The 27,933-nt window shown below is 43.5% G+C and overlaps 1 protein-coding gene and 1 long non-coding RNA gene across 4 annotated transcripts; one reads left to right on the top strand and one right to left on the bottom strand.

Annotated features, from left to right (window-relative positions):
• Positions 1-90: 90 nt before the first annotated feature.
• Positions 91-2,906, bottom strand: LOC309397891. The gene is made up of 2 exons (XR_014176325.1): positions 888-2,906; positions 91-794 (listed from the first exon to the last, which is right to left on the bottom strand). It is a non-coding gene; the product is annotated as an uncharacterized lncRNA (long non-coding RNA).
• Positions 2,907-4,922: 2,016 nt separating this feature from the next.
• On the top strand, positions 4,923-27,902 carry LAMP2 (lysosomal associated membrane protein 2). 3 transcript variants are annotated; one of them, XR_014176322.1, is made up of 10 exons: positions 4,923-5,194; positions 9,119-9,234; positions 9,753-9,963; positions 11,898-12,059; positions 12,224-12,444; positions 15,209-15,328; positions 17,221-17,290; positions 19,004-19,171; positions 25,928-26,138; positions 27,636-27,902. XR_014176322.1 is itself a non-coding variant. In XM_081964249.1 (9 exons), exons 1-9 carry the CDS (start codon positions 5,113-5,115, stop codon positions 26,062-26,064), a joined length of 1,287 nt encoding a protein of 428 aa, XP_081820375.1. In that variant the 5' UTR covers positions 4,923-5,112; the 3' UTR covers positions 26,065-27,902. The 3 variants fall into 3 exon arrangements, 2 of the variants coding, with proteins under 2 accessions (XP_081820375.1, XP_081820374.1); XM_081964249.1 differs by having other exon boundaries at positions 25,928-27,902; XM_081964248.1 differs by lacking the exons at positions 25,928-26,138; positions 27,636-27,902 and adding an exon at positions 21,274-23,356 and having other exon boundaries at positions 4,992-5,194.
• Positions 27,903-27,933: the final 31 nt, after the last annotated feature.

Genomic DNA, 27,933 nt, shown 5'->3' on the forward strand with positions numbered 1-27,933 from the left:
CTCATCCCATTTTTGAAAGGAAAAAAAAAACTTAAAATGTGTGGCGTTTTTATTAACAAAAAAGCCCAAGTTACAACCATTTTTTTTAAAAAAAAGACGCTTAAACTGCATGCAAATTTCTAACTGCTATACGAAATTATTGGGTTTGTTTATTGGACAACAAAGCCTGTGTGGATTGGCAGCCTTCAGACTGAAAAGCCGCGCTCGTATTCCTAAACATAACAAAATTCTTCTGTAGGTGTTAGAAAGGAAAACACGCCACTGGATTTTCCCAAGGTTCAGAAAAGGGACCTGCCTAAAATGCTTGGAGTTGTGGTGCAAACGTGACTGTGAAAAGCTTGAGGGAATTAGGCTGCTGCTCACTTCCTTTGTCCTCAAGTGTAAGTACTTTTAAAAAAAGAAAACAATTCATCATATCGGAGTTAATCGTGTTGGGGGGAATTTTAGAGGCTCATTATTTCAAAAACTCTTCATTAATGAACATCAGGGTGTAATGTGATAGCTGCACTGGATGTTTATTTCCCTCTCCCCCCCCCATACAAAATTAGAGGTTTTATACTTCTGCTGAATTGCACCTGTTTTATTATTAGATCAAGAATTGAACAGGCACCTTCCATCCCATCCAGCCACAGCCAAGAGGAGACTTGTAGCCTAAACCAACATTTCTCAAACTTGGCAGCTTTAAGATGTGTAGACTTTGCTGGCCAGGGAATTCTGGAAGTTGAAGTCCACACGTCTTAAAAGTTAAAAAAAAACTGGCCTAAATAATGCCTTTGTTCTCTCTCTCTCTCTCTCTCTCTCTCTCTCTCTCTCTCTCTCTCTCTCTCTCTCTCTCTCTCTCTCTCTCTCTCTCTCTCTCTCTCTCTCTCTCTCTCTCTCTCTCTCACTGTGTCATGCTGGATTCTGGAGAGGGGAGGGGGAGACCATTTCTAGGCAGGCTGGATTTGCTAAACATGGTTTCCCATCCTTTTCCCACCTGCTCCTTTTCTTATGGGGCTAGAAGTCCCAGACTTCCCCAGTCAGCTAGCAGGGAAAGTCTTAAGAGCTGCTTATCAGCTCTTCCAGTGTCTGTGAGTGGTCTCCAGGTATGTCCAATTCTACGAGAACATCAGGATGGTATTAAAAAGCAACCTTCGTTGCTTTTAATTTATGACACCAGGTAACCCAAGTTGGGTTTTCCATCAGAAGAGCCTGCACTGTTACCCAAGTGCATGCATCCCATCCAAACTCCTGTTTTTAATCAGATGCTTTTTAATCAGTGGCCATCTCTGAACATCTGGATGCAGCCCTAATCATAACTCTGGCCCTTTGGAGCTGAACTGGCAGGGTTTTTCTATAACGTGTCCAACGCAGAAAACCTCTAGATTGAAATTTTACTCAGGTGTTAAGCCACCTTCTCCCTTCTTGGCACAGACCACCAGTGGAAATATTTTGCCATCCATGACCTCCCTAACCCAGTCAATTTATGAAACTGAATATTTCCTACCTAAGAGTGACATTTAAGTACGAGTGTCTGCTTTTCATGTAAGCTAGTTTAGCAAGGCATCCTGCTGGTACATCTGTGTTTAGGAACTCAGGGAGACAAGCATTCCTCACTGAAATTGGTTTTTTTTTTTAAAAAAAAGAAAAAAACCTTTTCTCCAATCATCGAGTGATGCTGGGTTTCTTTTTCTCCCTTAAAGAGACTCTGTAAAAAGGAGAAATGTTCATAGTTAAGTCAGTTCGCCGAATCATTTTTCCCTAAGTGATGCTGAATAATAGCAATTTTTTCAGCCATATCGGCCAGCATTTTTTCTTTCCGCTGGCATCATGTGCCTGCTTTATGGAGCCATACAAATATTTATAATAGATATGTATATAAAACTTACTTTGACTTTTCCCCCCCCTAACTGGGGGCTAAAGCAGAGACCCACAGCTTGTCTGGACATAAATTTTTAAAATCTTCTTTTTTTCCCCTGTTGCATGCAGTTTATAGCAGCCTCCTTTGTATGAAATCGGAATTTTGGTTGATTTTTAGTTTGAAGGTTTTTTAACAGACAAAAAACAACAACTTTATAGCCAACAAAATGATTTTATTTTATTTTTTGCTGATTTACATTTAAGCGACCACATGGTTTCAAAATGAATGGCAAAGGTGTTGTACAAAATTATTTGTTCTATAGTATACACAAAGGTGCCAAAGTACGCAATAGTTAATTTAAAGAAAATAGACAATTGTTAACGTTACTTTAGCTGTGGTTTTATTTACCTTTATTCATCATTCAGATGCTCATTTTATCTGTCTTAATGCGTGCCCCATTTCTGTGTGTTTAACATATGCCTCCTGTCTCGATTTCTCCAAAACAGAAAACGTTCTGTCTTTCTAATTTTCTTCAAAATAAAAATGTGGGGGGTTATTTTTGGTTTTGTGCATTGGAAAAATACCACTTTTACTTTTAGTGACTTCATATGTATAAGAACATCTCCTCCACCCCTCTAAATGTTTAAAACTCTAAAGAGTCCAGCAGCATTCAAAAATGTAATATACTTTTTTGTATAAACACATTCTTTGGAAAGAATATCTTTGCAACGGGTGGAGGGAGGGAACAGACAGCAGCGGGAGGGGAAAAAATTAATCCTGTTTCTTTTAAGAAGCCACTTCAGTAGGCTATTTAAGATTGTGCTTGTTTATTGCATAGAAGTGTTCTATTTACACAGGTCTGCAAAGGGGACATGTCCGCATTAATTCCTTCAATGCAAATAAAATACCAAACCCGAAACAATTTTCAAACGCTTCATAAGTAAAAGTGGAATGGGGTACAGAGAGTCTCTTTGGTAAATAATGTAAATACATGTCCTTTAAAAAAGAGTGAGTCTGTTATCTAGGTATTTTGTGTCATTTAATAAATAATAAACAGTTTTGTGTTGCTAAAGTCTTCCTCCGTCGTGTGTGGGAAATGAGCGAGTTTGTGACGATGATGCGTCTCGGGTTGACATTGGGCTACTTCCTCCCCTTAAAACAAAAAACTCACTACAGGTACCCTCTTTCTCCAAAAATAAGACCTCCCCAGATGATAAGCTCAATCGGGCTTTGGAGCGCATGCGCAAAAATAAGCCCTCCTCTAAAATATTTAAATCCATGCGCAGCCAGTCCCCGCCCTTTCCCAGAGGGGGGAGGGGGGAACATGCTCCACGTGTACCTGCCATCCATGCGGAACGGCCTCGCAGAGGCCACTCCCACAAACCCTAGCTATTGCGCCTTTTATCTTAGTGGCGGCCACAAAACGAGCAGCAGTCCCAGGGACGCTAAGGCTGGCAAGAGTGCCAGAAACAGACAAAACCTCCAGCCCTCTCTGGATCAGCTGATCGTGGGCCGCGGGCCAAGGTTAAGGGGCCTCCTGCACCTCAAAAATAATAAGAACTTCCCGAAAATAAGGCCAAGCGCTTATTTCGGGGGTCGAAAGAAAGACCTCTTATTTTGGGGGAAACACGGTAGTCCTTGGCTTACGACCGCAATTGAGCTCAAAACACAAGTTGCTAAGTTAGACCTTTGTTAAGGGAGCTTTGTCCCATTTTATGACTCTTCTTGCCACAGCTGTTAAGTGAATCCCTGCAGTTGTTAAGCCAGCAACCCAGTGGTTCAGCGAATCGGGCTTCCCCATTGACTTTGCTTGTCGGAAGGTGAGAATTGAATTGCTAGAATAACCAAGTCGGAAGGGACCATGGAGGTCTTCTAGTCCAACCCCCTGATCAGGCAGGAAACTCTATCCCATTTTGGACTAGACGGCTGTCCAATTGGTTCTTAAAAACATCCAGTGTTGGAGTCGCAAAAGGATATCACAGGACCCCCCAGGACATTGCAACCATCATAAATATGATCCAGTTGCCCAGGGTTTCAAATTTTGATCACGTAATCATGGGGTTGTGACAACAGTCCTAAGGTGTGAAAAAACGATCATGAGTCATCGTACCTTTGTGCTGTCGTACCTTTGAGCAGTCACTGAGCAAACTCTTGTAAGTCAAGGACTGTATTCGGCTAGTTAAGTGCTTTAGGAAGTTGGAAATTTGCCTTTAACGGGGAAGTCGCAATCTTTTGGCACAAACGAAAAGTCGTGGGCTGGAATTGGCTGAGTTGCCATCTCAGCCTACACAGAGCAAGGTTGCAAATAGCAAAGTCTCGTGGTCATCAGTCTTGCAAACGGCCCTTCCTTGATCTCATGCAATGGGAAACACATTGCAACCTGTAAATGCTGGTGATGTTACCTAGTTTGGTAATGAAACATCTGCAAGAAAACTAGCAAGCTGAGACAACACCAAGGACCCTGTAGTTGTTGCTCTTCTTCCTCCTCTCCTCCTCCTCCTCTTCTTCTCCTCCCCCTCCTCTTCTCCTCTTCTTCTCCCTCCTCCACTTCTGCTTCTTTCTCTTCTCTTCTTCTCCTCCTCCTCTTCTTCTCTTTTTCTTCTCCTCCCCCCTCTTCTCCTCCTCCACTTCTCCTCCCCTCCTCCTCCTCCTCCACTTCTTCTGCTGCTGCTGCTTCAGCTTCTTCCTCTCCTCCTCGCAACCCTCACACCCTCCCAGCCCTGATGATATTACCTAGTTGGGTCATGAAACGTCTGCAAGAAAACAACCCAGCTCAAGAGACCACCAAGGGACACCCCGCCCCCGTCCGCCCCGAGCTGCAAATATTCTCCTTTTATTGGTATTTCAACCCATAGCTGATTGGGGTGCGCGTGTGTCTAAATATTTCAAGTTTGCAAGCGGGGCAATTTAGGAGAGAGAGAGAGAGAGAGAGAAAGAAAATAAACGAATAAACAAAAAAAAAACTTGACAGCTCCCCCCCCCCGCTTCCTTTGTGATGAAAGAAAAAAAAACCCAACCGCCCCTCCCACCCGGCCGCCTCTATTACGGCAGAAAGGCCGGCCGTGAACCGCAAGGTCCGCCCGAGGCAGAGCCGCGCCGCGATTGGTCGGCGCCGCCGCGAGGCTCCTCCCCTTTATCCCGCGGGGCCCCGCCTCCTGGCTTTGCCAGCTGACCGGCTTGGGTGGCAGGGCGAGTTTCGCGGCTCGTCTCGCTGCCTCGATCCGTTCCGTGGCTTTTGCTTCTGCTGCTGCTGGTTCTCTCGCCGCTTCGGCATGGACCCGCCTCGGCTTCGCTTCCGACCGCCGTTCTTCTACGGCTGTCTTCTCCTCCTGCCCCTGCTGCTCGACGGCCTGGGTGAGAGCCTGGGGGGGAGGGAGGGAGGGGTTTTTTTGGGGATGCCTTGGGAATGCGATACAAGGGGTGACACCCCCCCCCAAAAAGGTGGAGGGAGCACTCGGGGAGGGGGATCTCCAGTGGGAAGGGGTGGAAGCACCCGAGGGTCTTTTGGAAGTAGTTTTGGGGGGGTCTGGGATGCCCTGGGAATCGATAAAGGGGTGAACCCCCCCAGAAAAAGGTGGAGGGAGCACTCGGGGAGGGGGGATCTCCAGTGGGAGGGGGTGGAAGCACCCGAGGGTCTTTTGGAAGTAGTTTTGGGGGGGGGTCTGGGATGCTCTGGGAAACGATAAAGGGGTGAAACCCCACCCCCCAATGTAGTGAGTGGATGCCTGGAATAGGGCTGTAGAGGATTCATGGGTGCCCCCTTCCCCGAATTTGGGGTGGGAAAAACAGAGGGCAGCAGATAGAAGAAAGGTCACGTAAAATGCAACTTAGACACCCCCAAAAAATGTTGAGGGTGCTTGGACTGCGTCTTCCACATGAGTTGATGGTTGGAGGTGAAGAAGATGTAGGCTTCCATGAGAGGTCCTTAAAAGTTCAGGAGAAGAGGAGGGGAGATCCCATGAAAAGCAAGGAAGCTTCTGAGATGCCTTCAAAAGGTTGCCAAAAGATTGGATGAAGTTGCATCTGAAGTGGGATGCTAGCAATTGCATTGACCCGCTCACAATGGAGGAGTCAACAATGGATGTTAGAGGAGAAACCCCTCCAAAAAGCTTGGAAGAAGATTGAGAAGATCAGGAACATTCTTGGCCACAAGATGTTACAGACCTATATTTTTCTTTTGTTGGGTGGTTGCTTTCACTTCCAAGCTACCTTGAAGCCCTGGAATTTCTTCTCTCCTTTCTAAACGCCAAACTGGTCCAACCTGGGGTAGTTTGGGGGATTAGCCAAGAGAAGTCAGGTGCTCTTACTCATCTGAATTATTACAAGCTCAGGGAAATTATACATACTAAGGCAGCCTTACTCAATCTGACCTCCTCCACTTAGGCTGAAAAGCAAGTATAGCTGTCAGCCAACGAAGAAGATAAAGGTAGATTTCTGCTGACTTGTTCTTGTCTTCTTCTGGCTGATATTTTTCAGCTCCCTACTCGAGCTGAGACTTTTCTGGGTCTCCCAGATTCCAAATTTTGACTTGCTTGACTTTGCCAAGAGCCAAGAGGTGCTGCTCTATAAGTTGAGCGTGTCAAACCTTGATGGTCTTCAAAACACAAGTTAAGGAGAAAGTTGTTTTTAAAAAGAAGAGATGTTTCTAGGGTGGAAGGACCTCTTAGAAGTTGGAGAAGAAAAAGGGCCAAAAACATAGCTTGGATGTGAACAAAGAAGCTCCAGGAGGGGTCAACTTTTGTGACTTGACTTGTGCCTACAGGGCTGTTGTTTATGACTAGCTGTGACATCAGCAGCAACTAAGAGTGGCTTATAATCTATCCATGTTGTATAAGATCAGATCTTTTCTTTCTAGCTGGATTCTGAATCCTGCAGCCATTTATGATCCACTTGTCAACTACAGATCCAGAGAGGATTCCCTGTCTTCGAAGGGGGATCTGATGAGATCCATCCTTGGATGAGTTCTCAGAAAGCTATTAAAACACTGAGGTTTCTAAAAGTCATCCAAAGCTTTTGAAGTTTTAAGAGGATGGGGACCACAATTCTTCAGCCAGTATTAGCGGGACTTTATTTCTGGGACATCTCCCAACAGATTTTGAGCAGACCAGATTAATGTAGACTGAAATCAGTTTTCTGGGGTCATATGTGATAATCATGGTGACATAATAAATGCATTGTGTAGAGGCCTTGAGAGAGGCACTTGGTGGGGTGATGAAGGCACCAGGCCACAGATGGAGATATCATAAATTCGAGCTCATTATAGGCACAAAGCCAGTTGAGAGCGACATTGGGCCAGTCCCTTTCTCTCAGCCCTAGGAAGGAGGCAATGGCACAAGCCACTTCTGAAAAACCTTGGCAAGAAAATTGTGGGGAAATTTGTCCTGGCAATCTCCAAAAATCAGAGATGAACAGAAGAAAGAAAGAAAGAAAGAGAGAGAGAGAATATGAATGAAAGAAAGAAAGAATAAATGGCTGATCTTTACATATAGAATAACTGTCCTGCTTTGTGTTTTAGGAAAAGGGGTGTAGTGCCAGTTACATTTTTTTTTGTTGAGTTTTGTAGTAGAATTGGAAAGAATTTGGTCTCTGCATAAGTTCCTGTTCTAGTTATTTTCCCGTTCGGCATCTTCGCCCGTTTCTTGTCATTTCAATGCATTTAGCCTTTCCACAAGAGACACCTCTGTCGTTTCTGTCTCAAATAAGCATTTTTTTTTTACAAAAAAGTTTTTACTCAAAAACTTACTTTAAAAAGTTTTTTTTTAATAAGAGCTATTGTATTTGTGTATCAGGTGGGAAAATGTAACTTGCAAGCCTCACCTCACGTTGTCTCGTTTGAAAGGTGGGGGAAAAACCCACACATCATTAAAAGATGAGCTTAATTAATGTTAAACCAGCATTTAAACCTGTTTGTTTAGCGTCGTGTCAGGAGTTTTCTGTGGGAAAGACAGGCTGGGACACATCTCGTGTGTTGCAATTACATCAAAAATTTACTACCATACTGGAGTGACATCCAGTCTATTAAGTATTGGGTGGCAGAAATAAAATTGATTTGGGAGACTTCTAAAATATGCACGTGCCCATGAATTTTCCATCCACCCCTCCAAGAAATATGAGAATACAAATATTTTTTTCTATAACAGCATCTTCATCAGCAGTGTTTTTTCATAGTTAATGAAGCGTGGATGTTTTATTCATCAGGCTAGATAAAAAAACAGTTTTAAACCAGAATGATGACTGAAAAATAATTACGGATGGGAAATTTTCCTCCTGAAGTTTTTTTTTTTCATTAACAAAACGGCTACTTTCTCTCCTATGTTCAAACATAATTATAATCTGAACAGAAAGAAAAATGAATTTAGGGAGAAAGATGATCATGGATGTCTAAAACTTGGCTTTTATCCTTTCTTGCAATTCATATATAACCACATAGCACCTATATTTAAATGTAAACTAAAACAAACTATCCTCAAAGACCGACTCTGATCTCAGATTAAAACTATCTGAGGAATAAAGGTAAAGATTCCCCTCGCACAGTCGTTGCTAGTCGTTCCCGACTCTAAGGGGCAGTGCTCATCTCTGTTTCAAAGCCAAAGAGCTAGCGCTGTCCAAATACGTCTCCGTGGTCACGTGGACGGCATAACTAAATGCCGAAGGTGCACGGAACGCTGTTCTCTTCCCACCAAAGGTGGTTCCTATTTTTCTACTTGCATTTTTTACGTGCTTTTGAACTGCTAGGTTGGCAGAAGCTGGGACAAGTAACGGGAGCTCACTCCGTTACGTGGCGCTAGGGATTCGAACCGCGAAACTGCCGACCTTTCTGATCGACAAGCTCAGGGTCTTAGCCACTGCGCCACCGTGTCCCTCATCTGAGGAATAGATTGGGTCTATTTTATACATTTGCTTTTTGCGCAATTAATCTCTGAGAAGCAGAAAAGACAAAATAACTGTTTTCCTCTATAAATTCCGAGTTGTTTGCTGAATGTGAACATTCTATGGGAATAAATAAAAATTGAATAATTGCTGAATATAAAAATGTTCTGAATGAAGAACAGAACAACAGAGTTGAAAGGGAACTTGGAGGCCCTCCGGTCCAACCCTCGGCTCAAGTAGGAGGCCCTAATTCCATTCTCTTCTTTAAAAGCCTCCAGTGATGGAGCAAACCACAATTTCTGAAGGGAAACCATTCTACTGCTTAATTTTTCTCAATTAAATCAATTAAATTGCAGGTTGTTTTAGCACAAATGGTATCACTGGCTCACTGGCCAAACCGTTTTCCAGTTGTTTTCCAGACCTATGCGGTAGATTTGGAGGTGAAAGATGACTTTAACGTGTCTTGTCTGTTTGCGAAATGGATGGTGAAATTCTCTCTAACCTACGAAGGAACCGGTGAATCTGTAAGCATGTCTGATTATTATTGTTGTTGTTGTTGTTGTTGTTGTTGTTGTTGTTGTTTCCCAGTATTTAAGCTAGCGGTGGGCAATACGGAAAAAACCTCTACATCCTGAAAACGGAAGCATCTCAACAATCCTGTTGGAAATTTGTTTGAACAACTGAGAAGGCGGAGAAAGGCCTTTGGCTTTCATCCCAAAAGGCCTCTGGGGGAGAGAGAGCAGGTGTGCTACAGTAGGCCCTCTGGATGCCAGAAAAGGAAGGCCCGTTTTTCACTTTCCTCGAGCCTCCGTGCCGGTCCTGCACTTACTTGGCATCCAAAACAGGAGGCGTGGGGACTCCTGGGAGGGGCAGGGTGGGCGGGGCCAGCCAGTCCTTGCAATTACCAGTTTGGCGAACCAGATGTAAAATTAGCATCCAGTTCGCCCGAACTGATCCAAACCTGCTGAATCCCACCCCTGATCGGTGGTCTCGCGCACATTCGTGCTTAAAAAGCTCCCGCTTGGTTTGAAATCTTTTTCAGAAAACGTCTACGTTTATGCTCCCGGAAGACCTGAGCTACATCGGAACCTCCTGTGGGAATGACACCTCGGGCCCCATCCTTTCCATCGAGTTTGGGGATGGGAATTCTTGGACCATCCGTTTTACGAAGACCAAAGACACTTATCAAGGAGTCATCACTTTTGTCTATAACACTGGAGACTCGAAGTTCTTTCCGGATGCTAAACGGAAAGGTAGGTGCGGGGACTTCAGGTTGCTTCGGATCCAGTGGTGGGTTGCAGGTGGTACGGCCCAGTACGGGCGTACCGGAGCCAACCCAGAGCACCAGATACCGTTCCGGGCCGTACCACCTGCAACCCACCACTGTATCCGAAGCAAACATCTACAGGGCTTTCAAAATCCTTGTTTTGCTCCTTCCAAATGCCTCCTCTCACCTCCCCCCCCCAAAAAAAGACGATCAGAAGTTTGAATTCTACCTACTCTAGGTGGAAATTTGAAGTGATAAAATTCATATCCGCCCAGCTCATATTATTTAGGCACCACGGAAGTTCATATCTCAAGGGCATCAAAAGCAGGAGAAACGGTCTTGTGTATATTATTATTATTATTATTATTATTATTATTATTATTATTATTATTATTATTATTATTATTGAAGTGAAACTGAAACTGAATCTTATCAGGATTATGGATTGTCCCATAACAATCCCCAAAGGGAAGAATTTGGCGTCTAAACACATTGCGAAGTGCTCAGGTTTATGTGGAAGAGGTTTTGTCATGAGGAAAAAAACAGGCGGCGCATTTTCCGCCCTCTGAGCTTCTTGCAAAACCCCAACGTGGCAACATTTCTCTTGCAAAACCCCACGCGTCTTACTCTTCGACTTCTGAGTTTGCTTTACTTATTGCTTTGCTTTGCCTTTCCCTGAGAATTTAAGCTGGCCTGGCCCGACAGAGAATTTCCTCATGTTTTATAAGGAGTGCCATGAAGACAGCTGTGCTCAGTTGAGTAAGACTGAGTGGGCACTTCATTCTTCTTGATTCTCATCTCATACGCAAGATGCCACTTTGGGTGTTTCTCCTGAGCGAGCTAAAAGCGCTTTCTCCCTCCTTCGCCTTACAGTTCTTTGCAACGGACCTTGATAGAAAGTCATTTCCCCTCGCTGGATTTATCTTGTCACTGTTCTGACCTAGGCTTCCTTAAAAAGCATGAAGTCTTGGTCCCGGCAAAAACCTCTTTTATTTACACGCCTGTGAGTTCCTTTCATTCACGGTCAGCAAGGCTTAGCCAACAGACTTTCAGAGGAGTGTTTATCCACACGAACCTTATCTCGTTTGGAGAGCTGCCGGATAACTAGTTTCCAAACGCAGGGCAAGGCAAAACTTGGCACAGAGTCTCTTATAATCACAAACAGAACTTTCTGGACCGAATGAACAAATTCTTCCCTGCAAAAGTCCACTCTCCGTTCGTTCTTCTTTTGTTAACTATGGGAGGGCCCAAGAATCTGCAAGGTGTGGTTTTACTCCTAAGTTGACCCTGCTTTCCTAGTTGTTCTTGTCTTCTGGCAGCTCTGCGCATGCGCACACTGGGAACAGGCTCCAGCTGTTCCTCTGCCTCACTACTGTCTAGCTCCCTCTCTGCCTCCGACGCAGAGCCCTCGTCTAAGCGTTCCTCAGCCCCCAGGACTGGCCCATGTTCCTCCCCAACCTCCTCACTGTCCGACTCTCTACGGTGGGCCACAACTGTCACATTAATTTGAATCTGATTGCTGGTTTGCAAGCCCTGATTGCTAGATTGGTTCAAATGGGCACCATTGCCTTTCTCGGCCTCCGGTATCCTGCAAAGAATTTGGGGTTTGAAATCCCAAAGGTGATTTTTTTCCAAAAGGCAACTGGACTTTTGTGGGGATCTTTTTCCCTGGAAAACGTTTCACTTCTCCAAGAAGCTGCTTCAGTTCAGAAGAAGTGTGCTGAAGTTCATGGGAGAAACTTTTGGGATGAGAAGCGAAATGTTTTCAGAGGGGGGAAAAAAAACACCCCAAGAAAATCCAGTTGCTTTTTGGAAAAGCACTTTTGGGGGCAACCACGAACTGGATGGTTGAGAATCTCTGTAGACATTTAGGTTTCTATAGTTGCAAGCCTCGGACTAAACTTGTTGATTTCTTTACAGAACGAATAACTATTGTGGCCAATTTTCCTGCCAACCCAGTTCCGCTAAACACGGCGTTTAGTTGTGACACTGAGGACACAGTGAAAAGTGGCGATGTCACTCAGACATTCCAGAGTGTAACTCTGCAAACTTTCCTTCAAGATGGACGCTTGAGTAGCCAGAGTGAGTAGCAAGAGCAAGAACCCTTAGACTTATATACCGCTTCACAGTGCTTTCCAGCCCCCTCTAAGCAGCTTACCTGCCCCCCAACAATTTGGGTCCACGTTTTACTCACCTCGGAAGGATGAGTCAACCTTCTACCTTCTCTGTTTTCCCCCCTCCTCCAGAGACTCTGTGTGACAGTGACATGACAGCGTCCACTGTTCCTACGACCAGCAGATCCATCCTCTTGGTTGCTGGCACCCCAGAGTCAAATGCCACAGAAACGCCATCTTCTCCTACCATCCAGCCGGAGGAGAAACCTGCTTCAGGAAGCTACACCGTCAAAACTGGCCCGGTTACCTGCATTTTGGCAAACATGGGTTTGCAGCTTAACATCACCCAGCAGGTTTAGTAGATATACTGTCTTGGTTATTCCTTGGGCGTTGTGAAGTGTTGTGTCTCACAGATGTTCTGACCCAGCTCCCCAAACACGACAAACCCTCTGTAGTTAACGCAAAGATTTCTTTATTAGGAGCTCCAGCAGCCCCGGCAAAAAGTTTCTCTCTCACCTCTGACTAACAAGTCCGTCCGGCAGGGAGATGAATGGTTGTTTGCCACATCTATTCATCTCCACCCGCTGCCTTTGATCCCCAGAGCTAGGGTGGGGCTTCGCTAACAGCAGTGGCTCTTCTGTCCCAAGGATCTGCCCATAGATTTCCATTGCTCTCCTCTCCTCTGCCTTCTGTGCTTCCACGCATCAGGCACTGGACCCAGCTGTCCCTCCTCTTCCTCATCAGCCACTTCCAGACCTGGGAGCTGTCGACTCTCCATCTGAGGGCTGACGGACAGCCCAAGCTCCGCCTCTCTCTTTCTCTCTCTCTCTCTCTCTCTCTTTCTTTCTCTCTCTCTTTCTCTCTCTCTCCTAGCTCCATTCCCTCTTCCACCACAGTGCTCCCAGGTTGCCTTGATGTTGACCCTGACTCCCACACCGCCGCCTCCTCTGATTCGGCTGTTGGATCGGCTGGCAGCTGGTGGGGCCATAACAACAGAGTTGATGCTAATGGCATCTACTCCAAGGAGACAGAAAAGCTGGCAATCTCTGGGCTGACTTTAACCCTGATGTTTGGCGATTCTCTGAAAGTTCTCATGAGGATGTGGCTGAAATTGGGTGGGTAAAATGCTGGATATATTGCTTCAGGTTTTTTTTTTCATTTTCTTCTAAAATTGAAAAGGAACATGGAAAAGTTTAATCCTATGCCTAGGAGAAAAAAACTGAAAGACTCATGTTAACCCAGCCCTGGATATCGACACGAAAAGAAGCCTTAAAGCAGGGGTGTCCAAACTTGGGAACTTTAAGACTTGTGGACTTCAACTCCCAGAATTCCCCAGCCAGCATGGCTGGCTGGGGAATTCTGGAAGTTGAAGTCCACAAGTCTTAAAGTTCCCAAGTTTGGACACCCCTGCCTTAAAGGATAAAAACTCAGCATTCTAAGCTGCCAAGAGATCCCTTGCTCAGACCTCCCCATTAACAGGAGACAGATGGATGTATAAAAACAACTTAAAAAATGGTTTTTTTCAACCCCGTTTTTCCTTCCGCTTATCATCCTTGCTTGGTTAAAAGACAAGATCAGGCCAAGAGCAGGGAGTTAACTTGTAAAACGATTGCTCATGAATTCCTTTTGTGCTAAAGCAGACATTTATCGATTGGTTTTCCTTATCGCACGCAGGCCAGAGTTGCCATTCAGGTTAAGCATGTAAAGTTATTAAACTTAAATTAAAAAGGGCTTTGGTAGCTTTTGAGTGTCCGGCTCACCAGTAGAGGGAGCGTAGATTTCCCCAAATCTCATCTGTAACGCTGTCTGCAAATCCTGATTCCTTGAGACTATAAGGCGCCTTGCTGGTTAATTATGGACGATAGAGGACTAAATTTCTCAGTAAGCAAAGGCAGCTGCGGCTTTGAGGAACACCTTCCTTTTAGACATGACTTCTATGTTTTTTTCTCAGGGCAAAAGATTCTTTTTTTTTTTCCCCCTCAGCTAAATTTGAGTTAATTTTTTTAAAAAACGTTGGCCGGGTTGATATTTGAATAGAATCTTTACGGCGACGTGCTCCGTTTCTTGGTTCTGCCATTGCTCCTAGCCATCGTTGTACCTTTTTTGGAAGAGATGTTGAGTTTCCCAGATGTCTGTGGAGCTTCTCAGTCATACCAAGGTCACGATTGTCCCAAAAGTGCTTTCCCCCCCCCCCCCCCAAGAGGCAACTGGACTTTCTGGTTTTTCTCTGAAGGCATTTCGCTTCTCCTCCAAGAAGCTTCTTCAGCTCAGTGTTCCCTAGAGGAGGGTCTCCAACCTTGGCAACTCACAATATTTATTTGTATTGATTTTTTTAAGGTTTATTTTTCTTTCTTTCCATATGCATTCACAAATATACATCCTCGTACATACTATTAACATTTATCTGTTGACTTCTAGTATTTATCACCATCTGCTTATAAATATAAAAAACAAAATTGGGATCACTTTCTTGCCACCCCGTATCTCCATCTTATTTTACAACAACCCCCTGCTCCTTTCTTCCTCCCAACCTCCCTTCTCTACCTTCTTCCTTCCTCCTCTCCTTCCTCTTTTCTTCTTCCCCTACCTCTCCCCCACTACTACTCCTCTTTCTCACCCTCTGTCCTACTCTTATTTCCCCTGTCTTGCTTCCTTTCCTTTACCCTTTCTTCTTTTCCCTCCTCTATTTATTTATTTGTATTCATTTCTTGCGTCCATGTCCATGTTTATATTTATACCTACTAACCTGTACGTGTTTGACAAACTAATGAATACAAATAATACAAAAGCTTTTAAGACTGATGGACTTCAACTCCCAGAATTCCTCAGCCAGCCATTTGAGGAATTCTGGGAGTTGAAGTCCACAAGTCTTAAAGTTGCCAAGGTCGGAGACCCCTGCCACAGAGCACAAATATTTTTGGTGGGCCTTCCCACCCGTGAACGATGTGTCCGGTGAGACAGCATCACCCCACTTCTGTTGGTCAACCGGATTGGAGATAATTTTGTGAGCCTTAAAGCGGGAAGATGTTTGTGGGTGGAGATAAAAGACGCAGAAGAAACTCCGCTTTGAAGGGACACTGAAATGCTTCTGGGTTTACTTTTTGTTTTGTTTTTCAGCTTCCCACAATTATCAACTTCAATCCAAACAGCACAGTGGCCTCTGGCAATTGTGGCAAGACAACTGCTGTGCTTCGGTTGAGTGACGGAAACACTAAGGTTGATTTTCTCTTTGCTGTGGTAAGTAGCAATAGCTATAGCATTTAGACTTATAAACCGCTTTACAGTGCTTTACAGCCCTCTCTAAGCGGTTTATAGAGTCAACCTATTACTCCCAACAATCTGGGTCCTCGTTTTTACCCACCTCGGAAGAACGGAAGGTTGAGTCAACCTTGAGCCAGTCAGGATTGAACTCCTGGCAGTGGGCAGAGTTATCCTGCAATACTGCATTCTAACCACTGGGAGGTGGAAGGAAGGAAGGAAGGAAGGAAGGAAGGAAGGGAGGGAGGGAGGGAGGGAGGGAGGGAGGGAAGGAAGGAAGGAAGGAAGGAAGGAAGGAAGGAAGGAAGGAAGGAAGGAAGGAAGGAAGGAAGGAAGGAAGGATAGCAATAGCCCTTAGACTTATATACCGCTTTACAATGCTTTACAGCCCTCTCTAAGCGGTTTACAGAGTCAGCCTCTTGCCCCCACCAATCTGGGTCCCCATTTTACCCACCTCAGAAGGACGGAAGGCTGAGTCAACCCTGAGCCTGGTGAGATTTGAACTGCCAAATTGCAGGCAGCCGGCAGAAGTAGCCTGGAGTACTGCGCTCTAACCACTGCGCCACCATGGCATGTACCAATTGATGTGCGGGCTTTATTTATTTGGTTTGTATTTCCCCCTGCGAGTTGATTCACCCTTTCTTGAGAAAACAAGAAGCCTCTGCAAGAGGACGCAGGGAAACCTTTTGGGGAAGTTGTGTTGCTGGAAGCCAAGATATTCCAACCAGCTTCCTCCAGAATTATTGCTCCAAACTTAAATGGCAGCCACTTACAGCTTCCTTTTACAGTCAGAACGGGGCTCCCGTCTTTCAAAATTAGATCGCTTTCATTAAGTCATGAATTAACAGCCCGTTGCAGTATCCGATTACACCCAGCATACACTGAGATATCTGATTGGGAGTTCAGTCTGTTAGGCATTCTACTTCCATGCTAAAAGGCGCTTGAGTGAGTGAAACCAAAGTCTCGTTTTTCATGGAACAGAAAAGGGGGAAAAATGATTCAGTGCATTCAGTGAATTGCACTGAAACAAGCATGCAATTGATTTTTTTTCCCACCCTGCTCCTCTGATGCTTCTCAGAGATTTAAGGTCGCCTTAATCCTCTCCCCACAGAATGAATACTGTATTTTTCGGAGTATAAGATGCACCCTTTTCCCTCAGAAAAGAGGCTGAAAATCTGGGTGCGTCTTATACACTGAATACAGCATTTTTTGCCTCCCAACCCCCCCACTTCACCAAAATGGCTGTGCATAGCCTTTAGGAGCCTTGCAGAGTGCTCCTGGGGGCTGGGGAGGACCGATTTTTGCTCAATTCCCCCCCCCCAGCTCCCAGGAGCACTCTGCAATTCTCCCAAAGGCTATTCATGCCCTTTTGGGTGGGGGAAACCAGGCCCGTTTTCATGAAAAACGGGCCGTTTATGGGAGGTCTGCAGAGTGCAAAAACTTTTTTTTTTTAATTTGCCTCTTCAAAATCTTGGTGCGTCTTATACTCCGAAAAATGCAGTAAATAAAATTGTACGGTATGTTTGTGCTGTTAGGAGTGGTTCGGTGGCCTAGAGGGGGAGCTGCCGCCTCAGAATCAGGAGGCTGTGAGTTCAATCCTAGGTAGAGGGCGGATATTTCACACTCTCTCTCTGGGCACAATGAGAATATATATCTGCCAAACAAAACTCCGCACTGGAGAAAGGAAAGGCATCCGGCCAGTCAGCACTCTGCTAGCTCCATTCAGTGGCCTAGACTCCACCCTGCAGGGGATTATGGGGTTGTTAAATGGGGATGATGAGGTTTGTGCTGTTAGGTTTCCCCTGAAAAGTATTCTGAGTAAAAGTATGTCCGTTGTATATGTGTTAACCGGGTTTCGTTTTGTGAAACAGAAAAATTCTACCTCTTCAGACAAATTCTATCTGAAAGGAGTGGATATCACTCTGACGGAATCGCCAAGTGGTAAGAAAGGCTTAATCAATGACAGACTACTGCAGGTGTCCTCAACTTACACCCGTTCGTTCGGTGACCGAAGTTAAACAGCACTGGAAAGAAAAGGGACTTATGACCGTTTTTCACACTTACGACTGCTACAGCATCTCCATGGTTGCGGGATCAAAATTCGGGTGTTTGGCAATTGACTCATATTTATGGCGGTCACGTGATCCTCTTTTGCGACCTTCTGACCAGCAAAGTCAACGGGGAAGCCAGATTCACTTAATGACCAGGTTCCTCACTTAACAACTACAACGGTTCACTTAACAACTGTGGCAAGAAAGGTCGTAAAATGGGGACACGCTGGTTTAAGAGTTGACTCGCTTAAGCCACAGAAATTCGGTTTCCCACGAGGGCCGTACGTTGAGGACTACCCTATAGAATGTTTTTGCTTTGTGCTTTGAACTAGAGATTCCTAGCAGCCCACCTGTCCGTAAAAGGCTTTTGTAAAGTTTGCACTTCTTAACAAAAATATGTTGCAAGAAATCCTCCAAAAGAGAATGGCACCAATTTAGGATATTTACTCCGAGAAGAATATTGTAATGAGGTTTGGTTGGAGAAAGTAAACATTATTTGAAATGGTTTGCAAAAACGAGAGAAAAAATATATCCAGCAAAAATACCCTTTCTTTTTGTTTTCAGTCCTTCATTTGACTTTGGCTTCTTAGAGATCTGTTTGGTGCTTTTGTTTTAATAATTATAACTCGATAACAGTGGGGAAAAAATGCAAACCGGTTGGTTGCTTGAATGTGTATCGAGCGACTTCCTTACTAAGCATTGAAACGAAAAGAAAGAAGTGGTTACAGATGTTTTATTGAGCCAAACAAACTCCCTATAAATATGACCAGGTTATCTGGCAAACTTTTTCCCTGGCTTAGGTTTTTTTTTTATGGTGGTCAAACACAAAAGGGGATGAGTAATCATCCCCTTTTCACGAAACAGGTGTCTTGTGAAATATAGTTTCTGCTATAGTATAAAGAAAACAGGTGGTCAAATTAGATATAAGGAGAGCCACTTTAGTCTAGTGGTTAAGGTACTGAGCTAGAAGGCCAGAGAACGTGAGTTCTAGTCTCGCCTTAGACATGAAAGCCGTTGGACCAATCACCAGGAGACAGTGAATTCTAGTTCCTACTTAACCATGAAAGCCAGGTGGTAACTTTGGGCCAATCGCCTGGAGACACTGAATTCTAGTCTCATGCATGAAAGTTGGATGGATGAGTTTGGGATCCGTCCTCTCTCAGTCCAACTCACCTGACAGGATGGTTCTTTTGGGGAAAATAAGAGGAAGGAATAATTGATTTGTTTGCTGCCACACTCGCGGGGGGGGGGGGTGTTCTGTTAAGATACAGCCTGTTGTGCCTTAAAATGGCTTCTTCTGTACTGCCATAAAATGGCTTCTGCTGTACTGCCATAAAATGGCTTCTACTGTACACCGCAATGGAATTGCCATGGTAACGGCTTCACAGTACTCCACCAGGGGGCTCCCTCTGGTAAGGGATAAAACCCAACATTAGAAATTACATTTGGTCCCGACATTTTCCTTCTATAAATAAATACTCAGGCAACGTCGGATAATCAGCTAGTTGTTTATTTAAAAAAAGACGGGATATAAATTTTAAAATAAATAAACATAACACATTATTGTCATCCAAGCTGACCTACTATCATCTTCCTCCCTCAGCTAACCTTTCGGCCTCAAATCACACCCTCAACAACTGGGAAACAACCCTGGGGAACTCCTACCTGTGCCGGAAAGAAGAATCGATCTTTGTGAGCCCTGGTTATAAAATAAACATCTTTGATTTAAAGATCCAGCCATTTGGAGTGGAAGAAGGGCAATTCTCAGCAGGTAAGAAAGAAAAGCCAAGGGAAGTTTTAGGATTTTCCATCTAAAGATTCAAGGGACAGATGTCTGCACAGATTCTCAGTCATCCAAGGTCATGGTTGTCCCAAAGGTGCTTTTTTCAAGAGGCAACTGGACTTTCTGGTTTTTTTCTTTGAAGACGTTTTGCTTCTCCTCCAAGAAGCTTCTTCAGCTCTGACAGGAGAGCAGGGAAGGGAAGGATCGATCCTCCTTGCAGACAGCTGGTCATTTGCATCCTTTTAGAGAGTCATTGAGACCACTTGGAGGTTTCTCTGTGTCCTCAGGGTCGCCTGAGTGGTGCAAATGAGTGCAGAGTCTTCTTGGAACTGTTGAAAGGACTGTGTTGTAAACTGGAGAGAGATTAAGTCATATCCTCCTCCCCCCCCCCTCTGTTGAGAGAGGGCTGCTCAATTTTGACTTAAAGGGCCTCTTTGACCCCTCCTTCAAACCAGCAATCCTCTCTGTCCAAAATGTGGACTTTGCTGCCTTCAAAATGTTAGCCTTTGTCTTTTAAATGCAGAATCTAGTCCTGATGGGCTGGTTCTTCTATGTTGTGCGATGCGTTTATTCCATTCTTGGATGAGAAGCAAAACGTCTTCAAAGAAAACCAGAAAGTCCAGTTGCCTCTTGGGGGGAAAAAAGCATCTTTGGCACATTGAAGGGACAATCAAATAAATGTGGAAACACCTCAGCTTAACAACCAAAGGTGGACCCAGAATTTCTCTTGCTAAAGGTTTTGAAGAAAGTCCATCCCGATTTTGCAACTTTTTTAGCTTCAAGAAGCCTCCCCAGAAGGCGGCAAGTGGCCATCACAAGACCCCAAGACACTGCAGCTCTCATAAATATGTGCCAGTTGCCAAGCGCCCATATTTGGCTCATATTCTAGAGATTCTGTGATAGCCATAAATGCAAAAAACGGTTTTAAGCCGCCATTTTCCAAAGTGTGGTGGTAACTTCAAAATGGCTGCTGAAGGATTGGCTGTAAAGGCAGGACGGACTCCAGTCCCTAAACTGCATAAGCCAGAATAGTTGTCGCTAGAGAATAGATTTTTAAAAATCCTAATGATAACAGTAAGAGCTTATGCTGACAGCAGCTTTGGGATATATCAAAAGAGGAGTGAATTCCATAAAGGGGAGAGAAACTTCTAGAAACCGTAGCCGGTTCCTTTAAAATTCAAGATTTCTGCTGTGAAACTACTTGGGTCAATTAGCAAAGAACTTTCAAGCTGACAAATGCACTTATGTCCCACTTCTCAAAACAATGTTGAATATCTTTTAAGAGATACACTTAAGAACTTTAGACTCTTGGGCTTCTTGAAACAAATTGATCTTAAGATAAATCTAAAACACTATAAACGTAGCTTTGTGTTCAATTAAATTTATTCTGTATGTCTCATAATCCTCTTTTTTGGAGCCAAAATGTTTCAGATGATGGACAGGACTGAGAGAAGATTGACCTGAATCCTGGTTGGCCTTTTAATCTATATCTTTGATCATTTCCCCCCCATCACTCTTTTAACCCAACCAAACGTTCAGGCTTTTTTTTTTATGTATATATTTTATGAAAGTTGCATCCCTTTTAAGCATCTATGGAAAATTTAAATCTAAAAGCTGGTAAGTTTGGCATGCAAGAAAGCCAGAATATCCTCAAAATATTTGCGGAAGGAACCCCGTAACTTAGAAAACGATGTCAGATTTCGCGAGGTTTGGATGTCCTCATGATAAGAGCTTATGAAACTTCTAGCCGGGATGCCAACATCTTAAAGGGAGAAACCATGATATTAAAAAGAAAAGCGAATGAAGAACCCTGGTGGGATTTTAGTCATTTTGAGATTCTGGCCAGATTTCATTTCAATCGTTGGCCAAAGGAAATCTTTGCAAATTGGTCAGCTGTTGTTGTTGGGCTTTTTTTTTTTTCAATTTCCACAGAAAATATTATGAAAGGATCTCTTAAACTGGATTCTCTAATTTAGGTTTTATAATGTCTGGGTGAAGACCGACACTCTTTAAGTTCTCTTTTCAGCAAATGCCTTTTGATTTTTATTCTTTCTTTCTTTCTTTTTGTCACCCCCTTTCTTCATCTACAGCGGGAGAATGCTTGCTGGATGATGACACTGTTTTAATCCCAATTGTAGTTGGAGCTGCCCTTGCAGGCTTGGTTGTGATCATAGTGACCACTTATTTAATTGGCCGAAGGAAAACGTACGCCGGCTATCAAACTCTGTAGAGTCCAGTGTGACTGTTCTTCAACGTTGGTGGGGATTAAAAGCCCGTTTCCCACCTAGAAGCCAACTGTAAAATTTGTGACTCTATTTAGAAACGGGGAGGGGGGGAGCTCCTTCTCCCCTGAAACACAACCAAAAATTGATCTCGTCTAATTGTAAGAAGGACTTTGCAAACTTGCGTCGGAGAGCTTAGGAATGGCCAAACTCGGCTCTGGAACAAAACTTCAGCTCTATGGCGAGCTGTATCCAATACGTAAATCTTGAGTTGGTTTTAACCAGGCTCAATTTTAGGGTTTTAAAGCAATATAGGGGTGCAAATCAAAGCATTTGCTAATTCTGTGTACAAACTAAGGTTAACCTGGCTGCCATAACAACTGTAACCTGGGATTCTAAGTCTATCTACAAAGTTGTTTTCTTTCAGCGTGACACAGAACAAATCTTTTGGGTTAACTACTTCAGCCTGAGTAAGCTTAGTTAATGCATTCTCTCTCTCTCTCTCTCTCTCTCTCTCTCTCTCTCTCTCTCTCTCTCTCTCTCTCTCTCTCTCACTCACTCACTCACTCACTCTCCTCTTTTTAAACAACAGCAAATAATAGAATGAGAACATTGTCATTTTAATTATCCTTAGTTTGGACACAATCCAAAAGTAGATGTCCAAGGATTTAAATTCCTCTCTAGCTGAAGGTCTTACTTACTTACCAGCTGGGTGCAAATGGAAGACAGGCGTTGTTAAAAATCCAGATTTTGCACTTTTTGTATTTGCAGCCATGTGTAAATGGAACTGAGGATCTTAGTCTCTGAAAGTTGCTCCTTGAAGTGCCTGTAATATTTTAGTCCATACATCCCCATTGTAAGCCTTCTTAACAAAATCAGCGTGCAAAGGGCTACTGTTTAAGGTCTTATTTTTTCCAATCATCATGCAAAGACCATGAAATATTGTAAGCGAACATCATAGCAGTGGGCTTCTCTGCCACTTCAATCACTTTCAGAACTGGATCTTAAGGTACTTTTAGTGTACTAGAACTCCCTAGTTTACAAACAATTTGTCAGCGTTCCAAATATCATCTAGAATTAAATCAGGGTCCAAGACAGAGCTTTCCTCAAAGTTCCAATTTAATAAGAGAGACATGTTGGTACATCTGTGGGAAACCCAAATCTGAAAGCTTCCTGGATTTCTACCCAGTTGAAAGTTCATGATCTTGTCCCCACACCCACAAGTCCATCACATGGTCCAATCTTCCTCTGCCACGCTGGCATTTCCACCCATCTAGTTCCGGTCAGGTGCAGAGGTGCAGAGACAAAGAACGACCTTGGGCTTCTAGAAAGGAATGTTTTATTTTGACAACAACACATTCTACAATTCTACTCCTTACTATTCCCCCCTCCCAATTACCCCACTAATGAAACAGCATAGTAAAATAATAGAGAGTGTGGCAGGCCAAAGATCCTAAAAGGAATATGACTGCAGGCCTGACAGGCGGCCTCTCCTCAGAAGTAAACAGTAGCCCTATAAGGATGCATATTTTAAAAACATAGTCCTATCCTTCCTTCGTTTAATATCTTGCTTTTTTCCTCAATGTGCAACCGTAAGTAAGGTTGTACATAAATCTTTCTTGCATTACTCTGTGGATTCAACAGCTTTTTGTGCCTGCGTGTGTTGGTTAATAGTGTGTTTGTCAAATCATTATTTATATGCTACCATAGATATTTACAAAGACCAAACCAAGCGTGTACTTTCACTTGAAAATATATCAATGCCTCTGTTGGATTTGCACCCAACTAAAAGTTGGAACAATAGAGTAACCGGCCTGTGTCAATTCTGATAAATGTCTGCTTTTAACTTGTTGGAGCAACTATGGTCTTTTAATATGTTTGTACTTCTGTGTAGGAATTTGACTGTTTGCACATAGTTCTCTAATAAAAATTCTTCTGTTCATGAGGAAAATTTGGTGATGCTTAATTGAAAACCTTTCTCCAGAAAAGTAGTCTTTGAAGACGATTTGCCCATGTTTCAATTAGAGTCTGAAAGCAAATTCGCAGTCTTTTAGTGCTCTGCATCAGAAAATTGTTTATTATTATTGATTATCGTCTGTCATGAGCCTCAGTTTGGCTAAGGTGCTTTTTAATGTTAACCATTGTGAGGTGTTTTTTTTCAATACGGCAATTTTAAATAGTGTGGACTTCAACTCCCAGAATCCTCCAGCCAACTTTCTGAATTCTGGGAGTTGAAGTCTATCTTAAAGAATTCTGGGAGTTGAAGTCCGCACATCCTACAGAATTCTGGGAGTTGAAGTCCACGCATCTTAAAAGTCGCCCTGGTTGAGACACACCTGTATAGGGAGTTGGTTCTTGTCACCTTCTTAACAAATTAACACATAAATCCTCAACCAAGCACTACCTCCTATCAAGGAAGCTGCCAATACTGAAACGTAAACCACTGACATATGTTGGCTTCATTAGAATTTCTGTTCCGTGGTTGTAAGGTTGGAATTCGCTAAACATCTGGCTCATCACCCAGGTGGCCAGGAGGAGGCCTTGTTGCACATGTGGATGTGAGCCAGCTGCTGGGTCATTCCTATCATTTTGGACAGTAGGGGGCAGATGTGTATAACTGTGGATCTCCACTATTGATAGAACAAGATTAGATCCTAGGAAGCCTGCCTTTCAAAGTGGTGGGGTTTTGTTGTGATCAATTTGAGCAGAGACAGAAGGTAGCTTTAAGCGTTTCTCAAGATAGACATATCAATACAAGGAAGTACTTTTCCTCCTCCTTGGTTTGTTCTGGTCTGCACCAAGCACTACCAAGCTTATAAATCATAGATTCATAAGCAAGCACTCTTTGGATGTGAAAGGCCTAGGAAGCAATAAAAATGATTAAAGACAGATTAAAGTTGGAAGGGACCTTGGTGGTCTTCTAGTCCAACCCCTTGCTTAAGCAGGAAACCCTACACCACTTCAGACAGATGGTTATTCAACATCTTCTTAAAAACCTCCAGTGTTGGAGCATTCACAACTTCTGGAGGCACATTTTCCCACTGATTAATTGTTCTCACTGTCAGGAAATTTTTCCTCAGTTCCAAGTTGCTTCTCTCCTTGATTAGTTTCCACCCTTTGTTTCTTGTTCTACCCTCTGGTGCCTTGGAAAATAGTTTGACTCCCTCTTCTTTGTGGCAACCCCTGAGATATTGGAAGACTGCTATCACGTCTCCCCTAGTCCTTCTTTTCCTTAAACTAGACATACCCAGTTCCTGCAACTCTTCTTCATATGTTTTAGCTTCCAGTCCCCTAATCATCTTGGTTGCTCTTCTCTGCACTCTTTCTAAAGTCTCCACATCTTTTTTACATGGTGGCGACCAAAACTGAACGCAAATATTCCACGTGTGGCTTTACCAAGGCCTCATAAAGTGGTATTAACACTTCACATGATCTTGATTCTGTCCTTCTGTTGATGCAGCCTAGAACTGTGATGGCTTTTATGGCAGATGGTTGGCTCATATTTAAATGATTGTCCACTAGGACTCCAAGATCCCTCTCACAGTTACTATTAGCACCACTAATGAATTTTCAAACTCAATAAATTAAGATGTCTGGACTTCACTTACCAGAATATAGAATATACAGTTCATTTGGAGGTTAAAAAAAGATATCTTTGCTCCAATGAAACATACATTAACCAAGTAGACATTTGTTGGGGACTTGGCAATGGTGCTTTTCGGTCCCGTGCATTGAGCCACTATGGTCCATTTAGTTGTAACTTAGTCTATTGGGTGAAGCCAATAATTGGAGCTTCTTCTGCTCCCCATGGTGAGAGCCACAAGCTAGAATTTGTTACCAAAGCAAATGGCGCTGGTTATTCGCCTACATGGCTAAAATAAATGGAAATTAAATTAGCCAAGGAGCAAGAAGATGGATTCATCGGGATGTGTAAAGATTTCCTGGAGATTTTGCTTTATCGGTGGTTATGCTGCCCAATGATTTCTTGAAGAAACCCCAGTTTATTATTAAGCCACGAATTGGTTTCCCGACCACCATAGCTGCTGGTGGAGGCCCTTGGGGAAGGAATGTGGCTTCTTTCTTTTGATTTCCAGCTCCCCAGGTACATCTGGAGCAATGTGTCGGACATGAGAGTTGGCCTTTCCTTACTGAGTCTTGACAACCACAGTTCTCAATGTGGACATCCTCCAGATTGTGGCTCTTGAGGTCCCAGGATTCCAATCAGAAGTCATATTGGCTGGGAATTGAGTTTTATATTTCTGGAGGACATCTAGTTACCATAACATGATCCATAAGCTTGGACTTGGTTGAGCTCCCTAGGTCTACAAGAAGCTCTCTTGGCCAAAGTGTCTGGGAGCTTTACAAACGGGGAGGTCTGCTTTGCTTTTGTGGTTTGTGTTGGCCAAGCAACATGGGTGAGCTGCCTTTGGCATCTCCAGTTGGGCCAGTGGCCAGAATGATGTTCTCTTCGAAGAAGTCAACTCACCTGCTTAACTCTGTTTATCACCCTTTCTCCATCCAGCTGAAGATTGCATCCCAGCGGTCAACAACTTCTTTGTGCCACTCCTGATGGCAGTAGCCTTGGTAGGCTTAGTTTGGCTGGTGGTGATGGCATATTGTACCAAAATTCGGCATCGTGCTGGCTATAGACAGATCTAGAGACGGAAAACCGATGCAGGGTGAAGGCTTCCCTTTTCAAACCGCCAAGGAAGGAAGGATTTGTGTCCTGAAAGGTGTTATTTCTCACACGTGTTTGTTCCTTTCAAAATAATCACACAAAACAGCTATTCTACTGACAGAGGGACATTGGGGTTTAACAGTTGTTGATTGATGGCTTGTCATGATAAGCTTAGAAGAGATGTCTTCTGAATTTGGATTGAAGCCAATAGAAGCATAGCAAGGATGTGCCCATTTTGGGGGTGATTTAAATGCGGCCAACACTGTAACCTTAACATGTTCATAGCATCATTTTGTCGGGCTCCAAAAGGAACAGAAAGAAGAATTATGCTAAGGAAACTCAAGAAAAAGAGACTTATGGGGCATGCTTCTGAAATATATTTTTTTTATTCGTTCTGTACCGGTGCTCTTGCATACTTATGAAAAAGTGTGTTGTTGAAACGGGGAGTTTTGTAAAACGCTGTTGATGTTGCTTCTCTGCAACTAAAGCGTTTCGAGGGTGTTGAAATATCATGCATTTGTTTTCTCTGCTGCTTCACTTAAACCACCTTTGCAAAGAAGCCAACCAAAATTGCAAACCCATGCAAAAGTTGGACCCTCTATTAATACATACATACATACATACATACATACATACATACATACATACATACATACATAAGCACCTGGTATGCCCAAATATGGGAGGGAGCATACTGCTTCCCTTTTGCCTTTCAATTCCACCCTAGGAGCCTTCCAGGCAGAAAACCATTTTTGTGTTGCATTTTTGATGTGATAAATAAATAAAGGGAGACTAGTATACATCTATTTCAAGCGATTTAGCTCTCATCAGCTAGCCATACCCTTACTGGGATTCGAGCCTGGGCTGGTTTTACATGTTAGGCAGTTGTATTAGCCTCTAAGCCACAAGCTCTCCTCCCTTATCGGCTGAGCCAAGGAAATGATTTATAGTAGTCTCCCTTTATTTATTTATCAGCACAAAGGCAATATATATTTATATAAATGTGGGGGGAAGGGATGTTGAGAGCCGGAACCAGAAAAGCATTGGCATTCCTAAACCAAGATCTTGACCTGGTTTAGACTCTGCCTGAAAATGTAAACCAGATTTTTGAATCCGGCAGTTGGCGTCCCATGTGGGAACGCCATAGTTTCTTGAAAAGGCTACATGATCACCGTAATCGTAAGCCAAGCCACGTGGATCAGGCTGGGTTGGGTGATTATTAGCCATTCTGAACACAGTTAAGATCCTTGTCTTCCTACCGTCCCACAAGATCAGCTATCAAGAAGTGCCAATTATGCAGGTTAAGAGGATTCCTCTAATTAGTCCTGTCTGGTAAGTTTTCATTTGGGAAACTCCCTAAACCAGGAAGACAACTTAAGAGCCAATTGGTTAAGACCGACCCACCAACCCCTTACCCAACATCAATTAAGTTTAAGAATACTACTATTTGCGCTTCTGCTAATTTAACTGCCGATACTTGCTTTGGTCACTAACTAACCTTCTGTCTCTTGTTTTGTTTTTTGTTCTTTCTTCCCCATCTTTATCTCTGCAGCTGAAGAATGTAGCAGCTCTGATATTCTCTTTGTCATCCCTATTGTTCTGGGTGTGGTAACTGGTGTCTTGGTTATTATTGGCTTTGTGATTTTCATGGTTTCCAAACGCAAGCGTCAAGGGGATTATAGTCCTGTGTAAATCTCCCTTCCCCTTCCCTTCCTCTCCTTCCTCCTCAGTCCCTTTTCCTTCCTTTCATTTCTCCCTCCGCATTTATGTGATACTCGGATGTTGTCTTTTTAAAATTAAAAACAAAACAAAAAAACTATCCATGTCGTTGAGAGTGTTTTGGACTTGTT

The sequence above is a fragment of the Natrix helvetica genome (genome assembly GCF_964273705.1).
Source record: "Natrix helvetica genome assembly, chromosome: 11".
NCBI classification, from domain to species: Eukaryota; Metazoa; Chordata; class Lepidosauria; order Squamata; family Natricidae; genus Natrix; species Natrix helvetica.